At 55.2% G+C, this 6,207-nt stretch overlaps 1 protein-coding gene across 3 annotated transcripts; it reads left to right on the top strand.

The window, feature by feature from the left end:
- Positions 1–77: 77 nt before the first annotated feature.
- Positions 78–6,090, top strand: PAXX (PAXX non-homologous end joining factor). 3 transcript variants are annotated; one of them, XM_019475897.2, is made up of 7 exons: positions 78–207; positions 1,047–1,107; positions 2,408–2,451; positions 2,555–2,745; positions 4,554–4,637; positions 5,299–5,395; positions 5,632–6,090. In XM_019475897.2, exons 1-7 carry the CDS (start codon positions 110–112, stop codon positions 5,669–5,671), a joined length of 615 nt encoding a protein of 204 aa, XP_019331442.1. In that variant the 5' UTR covers positions 78–109; the 3' UTR covers positions 5,672–6,090. The 3 variants fall into 3 exon arrangements, with proteins under 3 accessions (XP_019331442.1, XP_006264907.3, XP_059571506.1); XM_006264845.4 differs by having other exon boundaries at positions 81–207; positions 5,302–5,395; XM_059715523.1 differs by lacking the exon at positions 78–207 and adding an exon at positions 618–715.
- Positions 6,091–6,207: the final 117 nt, after the last annotated feature.

Raw genomic sequence — 6,207 nt, 5'->3', positions numbered from 1 at the left:
AGAGACAGCGATGCGGGGCCCAGCCCCGGGCAGCCCCCTTTAAACGCCACGCGGGGCGGGGCGGAGCCGGGGGTGGGTCCAGGCTGCTCCGCCCCGTCGGGCCGCCGGCATGGAGCCGCCGGCCGGGCCCTTCTTCCCCGCGCGGCATGGCTCGCAGCGCTACGTCTGCTACTGCGGCGCGGAGCCGGGCGCCGCCTTCAACGCGTAGTGAGTGCGGGCCGGGCCGGGCCGGGCCGGGCGCCCGGGGATGGGGATCGCAGCCGCCCGCGTCCGCGCTGTGCTGTGCTGCGCGGCTCGGGCCGGCGCCACCGGGCGGGCACCGGGCTCCGCCTCCGCTGCAGAGCTGCAGTCTCGCAGCTCGGCTCCGCTCGGCTGGAGCCCGCCCGGCTGCCGGGGAGGGGGCAGAGGGGACGCAGGTGGCACCGGCTTCTAGTCCCTTGGCGCAGCCGGAGCGTTGCAAGGGCACCCGTGTGTGAGAACCGGCCCCCGGTGCCTTCATTTCAAGGACTGCGAGCGAGTCTGGCGCTGAAAGGCGGCGGGCTGTAAACTGCGCTTCCCTCTGGTTTCTGTTGACCTGCTCTTGTCACAGCTGTGCCAGCGACTAGGAGCAGAGACACTTCTGCGGCTGGCAAATGTCACCCTGTCTCTTGCAGAGGGGATTTCCAGCACCTGTCACTCCCCTTTGTTTGGGTCTTCCCCAGAGCAAGGGAAAAGGGTAAAAGTGGCCAGGGAAAACGTGGAATGTAAAATATTCCACATGGAAAAGGCTGCTCTGCCTTTGGCACAAAGCCACTGGACAGATGTCAGGTTGACAGGATCCTCCTAATCCAGGGGCGGGCAAAATGCAGCCCGGGGGCTGGATGCGGCTCACCAGGCCATTCTATCCGGCCCACGGGGCCCCTAAAAAATTTAGAAAATTAATGTTTATCTGCCCTGGGCTGCCTGTCATGCGGCCCTCGATGGCTTGCCACAACTCAGTAAGCAGCTCTCCGCCCGAAATAATTGCCCACCCCTGTTCTAATCCCATCCGCTCTTGTCTTCCCCAGTGTAACCAACGCGTCGGAGGTCTGGAGCACTGACTTCAATCAGGAGAAGCTGGAAAGACATGTGGGTAACACGGGCAGTGTAACAGCTGAGATGTTAGTTATGAAGGGCTCCATTTGCATCTAGCCAGCTGAAACGGGTCTGCAGAGGCAGGGAGCTTAAATTTCACGTGGTTTAAAGCAGGCAGTTTAAAACACAGAGTATAGCGGTTTATTCGAAACCACTGGAATTGGCCTGACAACAAACACAGGAAACTGAAAAACAAAACAACTATAAGAGAAATGGAGCCCTTGATTATACCTGTAAAAGGTGATTATCCAGGCTTCTAAAACCAGTAATTGATATTGATTGCCTTCTTTGCAGTAAAGATTTACCCTCCTGGGGAGAAAATCCTGTGAACTAAAAAGCTTCTTTATCAGAGGCAGCCTTAACAAGGGCTAAGGGCAGGAAGGTAAAGAATCAGACGCATTCAAATAGGAAACAAGACACATGTTCTTTATAGCCTGATTAACCAGTGAAAGAAGGTATCAAAGGAAGCGATGGGTGCTCTCTCTCCAAGGCAAGCTTGGCTGCCTTCCTGCCACTCGAGTTCTGGGCTAACTTCTGGACTCAAGTTACTGAGCCCATGCAGTTGGGCACATGCAACTTCAGGGTCGCACTCCACGCACCATGGGGGTCCTTCAAGTCTATGAACGATCCACCCTGTGTGTTGGGTAAGACCATGCAGTGACCTGTCCCTCTGCTTCTTGTGCCCATCTGCCCAGTGCAGGTGATGTGGTGCCAGGCTGAAACGTGCCAAACTGCCTTGCAGCACTGGGGCTGGAAATGGGTTTCAGTCACTTGGTGTCTCCATGTGCATGGGGAGGGAAACAGTAACGCCTGGTGGGTCACCCTGCAGCCATCTTCTCATGAGCATTGTCTGCAGAGAGGAGGAGTGGGCTTCTGGAGATAGTGTGGCATGAGGGAATCTCCTTTGAAACAGCTTGGGCTCTACTCTGACATTTGTTGGGGGGGTGTGCCTGACTCATCTCTGTCCCAGGACTTGGATGGTCACTAAGGCACTGTCTGTGCTGCTTCTGTGGCACTCCTGAGAGCCTGGCTGAGAAGCCTCCACCAGTTTTTGCTCTGCGCATGCACATCCTAGTGCTCTCCAGCACACCTGAGACAGAGCTCAAGAGTGGCATCGGGGTGGGATGGTGGTGGGATGCCTTTATTTGAGTTTGGGGTGGTCTCAGGAGTGAGGCAGACAGAGTGATGAGTAGATGTAGAATGGCCCTAACCAAGGCATGAGGTGAAAATGGATCTGTTCCCCGCTTGTCCGTCACTGGCAGCTCAGCCTTCCTCTGTGGTTTCTGTATTTCAGATGGCCCAGAGCGGGATCTCTGAGGATTACAGCACAAAGTTCAGGTGAGATCCCTTGCACGGTCCCCCTGCTGTGAGGCCGGATGATCCAGTCTCTTTGTGCTTGGCTTTGAGGCCCCTGTGTCACTTCAGTTTCTTGCCTATACAGAGAAGCCTTTGAGCACAGAACGGCTGCCCTGACAGTGCACAATGGCAGAGCCACTCTGGAGCTCAAGGAAGATGCCTGGAGCCTGACCTTTGACCTCTTCAAACTCCCCTCCTCTGAAGCCAGGATGCGGCTCCAGGCTCTGATGTTTGGCCTCATGGGTTGTGTCAGCAGCTTGGAAAAACGTCTTGAAGGTACCAGGCATGTGTGTATGTGCATGCCTGTTTTGGGGGGCAGGGGAGGGAGGGAGTGCAGCTCTCAGTAGAGCTGCTAAATCTGAGCTCCACTTTAATTCAGAGCATGACCTCTTGAGTGGTCTGGAGAGATGTTCCCTCATTACAGCACTATGAAATGCTGGTTCCTGGTATGGTAGGAGCGCAGTGTTCCAGGGCTGCCGCACCTTGGCTACCAACAACGGATACAAATCTTACCTGCTTCTGGAAAGCTAGGCTGCAGCGGGACCAGCCCTGGGCAGAACATGCTCTGGGCTGGCAGAGGTCAGAGCTGTGCTGTGGTACCTGGGGCATGTGATGAGGAGATGGCACAGTTATCCTGTGACTCTGGAAGAAGGGGAAAGACAAGGCATCTTGTATCATCCCTGTGCATCTTGCACACATGGGGCTGGAACAGGACTGAGAGTTTGAAAAGGGGCCTGACTCAGCCATTGAAGGTGTTGCTCAGAGCCAGGCAGAGGGAAGATGAATTACCTGTGTCACCTGGGCAATGACCAGTCATAGATTCATAGATTCATAGATGTTAGGGTCGGAAGGGACCTCAATAGATCATCAAGTCCGACCCCCTGCATAAGCAGGAAACTAGCCTGCACCTGCTCTTGATGCATGTCTGGGCTGGGCTGGGTTGATATTGTGCAATCAAACACTCGAGTCTGTTGTGCAACCAGACACACAAGAGAAGGGAAGTTGCCTTCTGTTGGAGCCCTGCATGGGTCTTTCTGCTATAGGGGTAAAAACCCACATGGGTCGGTGAGGAGGTGCTGAGAGTTTGGGTAGAAGAAGGGAAGCCCAGTGAGTTCCTTGCTGCCCAAGCATGTAAGTCAGGGGTGGGCAATTATTTAGGCCCACAGGCTGGGTCAGCATACCCTCCCCTTCTTCATCCACACCCCTGCAACAGCTCACCAAAACTCCCTATGTAGGTTGGGGCCACAGGCAGGCTGGGAGTGGTGTCAGGAGTGGGAGAGGCAGGTGAGGCCAGGATCATGGGGCGGCGACAGCCTGGGGCCAGGACCTGGGGCCCAAGGCAGAGCTGTGATCTGCTGTCCACATGCCCCTGCGATGGGGGGCTGTCTAGAGAACAAATTGCGGCTGTGCCTCGGCCCCACACAATCACTGCCCCAAGATCCCAGGGTCTTCCTGGAGACTGATCAGGAGCCACACAGGTAGCGTACTTTGCCAGGCGGATGCAATCGGATTGCCCTGCCTGCATGGCTCCCGGAGACCCTGGGATCTTGGGGCGGTGACAGTGTGGGGCCGGGCAGAACTGTGATGCACTCAGGGCATGTCCCTGCTCTCAGAACTGCGGCTCTGCCCCGGCCCTGCACTGTCATCACCCCAAGATCTCAGTGTTTCCCTCCTGGTCCTGAGCCAGGTGGAGCTGAAGGACCTACTGTGGGCCGGGCAAAATCACTCTTTGAGTTGGACCTGGCCCACAGGCCATATTTTGCGGACCGCTGGTGTAAACTCATGGATGCAGCTGGCACCATGCAAATGGTGACCTCAGAGGTCCCTGCCATGGGATGCTGGTGGCCACACACAGCGATAACAATGACTCCCCTGTGGACATGGGATGGAGGTTGCGGGGCTGTGAGCCCTGGGAGGAAGAGCAGGAGCTTGCTCGTGGAGATCATAGTGTGTGTGAGGTACAGCAGCACTCGGGTCCCTTTCCTCTCTGTACTCCTGCCCTGGGTGAAGCAGGCCTCTGCACCTGGAGCAGGACTTGCCAAGAGCCTTTATCTGATGTGGTTGTTTCTGTTTGCCCTCTTTAGCGGCAGAAGGTGCTGCTGCGGCTGCTGCTGCTGTGTGCAGGTCTGAGAAGAACCAACCCAGAAGCCAAAAGCTGTTGATGCCAGGTAGGGAGCTGGGGGGGAAGGGGGGGGGGGCAACCTAGATGCCAGGACTTTGCTGCTCTGCCTGCAGCTTGCTACTCTTGCAGTTGGATCTGGGCACTGCAGAAGACTGCGAGCCATGAATTTGGCACCCTTCCTTAAATGCAGCCATGATTTGGTGCTGGGGGCTGCAGAGTCCTTCAGATCAGGAAATGATACAATGTCTGCCATGACAATGCACCACCAGGCAGGTGCACTGGCCAGTATTACCCATGTTCCCCTCCAACTGGAGTTGCAGTGTGAATGCTGCCAGGCACTGAAACCTTTTTGCTTGGCTCTTAAGCCAGTGTCACTCCATCCAGGATCATGGCGGACAGATCCCTCTCTGCTGTCTCAGACCTGGTGCCAGCTGAGATATCCACCACTGTTCATGGCAACTTGGGACTCTGAACATAAGCAGGCACAGATCTGATCCTTCCAGTCCCCAAAGCAAAGCTCCTGTTGGCCTTCCTTAGAGGCAGAGAAGGGATGGGGCTTGGCCAAGGCTGCTGCATGCAGAGGGCCCCTGGGGTTCTTTCTAGCTCTGGACCCCATTAAGTGCAGCCAGGTGTTACCCCACAAGGCTTGTGCTTGTTCTTCTTTGGCAAGGGCAGCCCTTTCACCAGCAAGTCTTCTCTTTTCCAAGCAGATCTGAGTCCCAGGAAGAATCAAGGTGGAGGCTCAGCTGTTCTGGCCAAGAGAAGAGTCCCAGGAGAGTCTCTCATAAACCCTGGATTCAAAAGGTAACTCTCAACGTCTCATCTTCTCCTGGACTCCAAGCCCCAGTAAGTCCAGTACCATGGCCCAGCACTCAGCTGGGCCCTACCTGACCCCCAGGGCTGGGTTGGGCAGACATGTGCTCTGAGGTTGCCTGGTAGCTTCTGTGGGAATGTGCTTGTAAGATGGCTGATGGATCAGGAGCTGCAAAATGACTACACCCAGTATTCAAACCCCCACTCTCTTCTCCCTTTTCTTCCAGTAAGAAGGCACCAACTGGGGTAGACTATGAAGACTCCTGACCCCAACCTGGGCCCTTTTATGCATGGCTTTTCACAGCATCTGACTAAGGGGATTTTACTCTACAAATGAATTATAAAGCTCAACAGTGCCCAGCCCTGCCTTATGCTTGACTGAGTCCCTGGAGGACAGTTGAAACCTGAAGCCTTGTGACCTGTGTGTTAGGTTTTGCAAGCAGCAGAACCTCAGGGCCCATGACCTCAGCTCTGTGGGGAGCTGCTCCCCCTTTGCGGGCAGGCAGGGAGGGGCTCAGAGGCAGTCCTGTTTCCCCTCCCAATCTGCTTTGCCCTCAGGGCTTAGAATGAATTTGACTTTGAATGAATTACATTTTAAGGACATTTTTATCTGGCTATTTTAATTACCCAACCTGTGTCCATAACTTATTTTAAATAAACTAGTGACTTCTTGCTTTGCGTGCTAATAGCTTGGTCTTACTGCATTTGGCTTTTTTGGTCACTTCGTGATGGGCCTTGGGGGAAGCAAGATCATCTGTAGCTACAGGGCTATAGTTGTCGACAGGGAGAGCTGCAAACCCTCT

Source organism: Alligator mississippiensis, chromosome 12 (assembly GCF_030867095.1).
Source record: "Alligator mississippiensis isolate rAllMis1 chromosome 12, rAllMis1, whole genome shotgun sequence".
Lineage (NCBI taxonomy): Eukaryota > Metazoa > Chordata > Crocodylia > Alligatoridae > Alligator > Alligator mississippiensis.
This window is presented reverse-complemented; position numbering and strand designations above follow the sequence as displayed.

Bases quoted from the DNA above. Each gene is read 5' to 3' on its own strand.
- PAXX (XM_019475897.2), top strand. From the start codon at position 110: ATGGAGCCGCCGGCCGGGCCCTTCTTCCCCGCGCGGCATGGCTCGCAG. The intron at 2,746-4,553 runs GTACCAGGCATG...TGCCCTCTTTAG, and splicing joins CTTGGAAAAACGTCTTGAAG to CGGCAGAAGGTGCTGCTGCG. The intron at 4,638-5,298 runs GTAGGGAGCTGG...CTCTTTTCCAAG, and splicing joins CCAAAAGCTGTTGATGCCAG to CAGATCTGAGTCCCAGGAAG.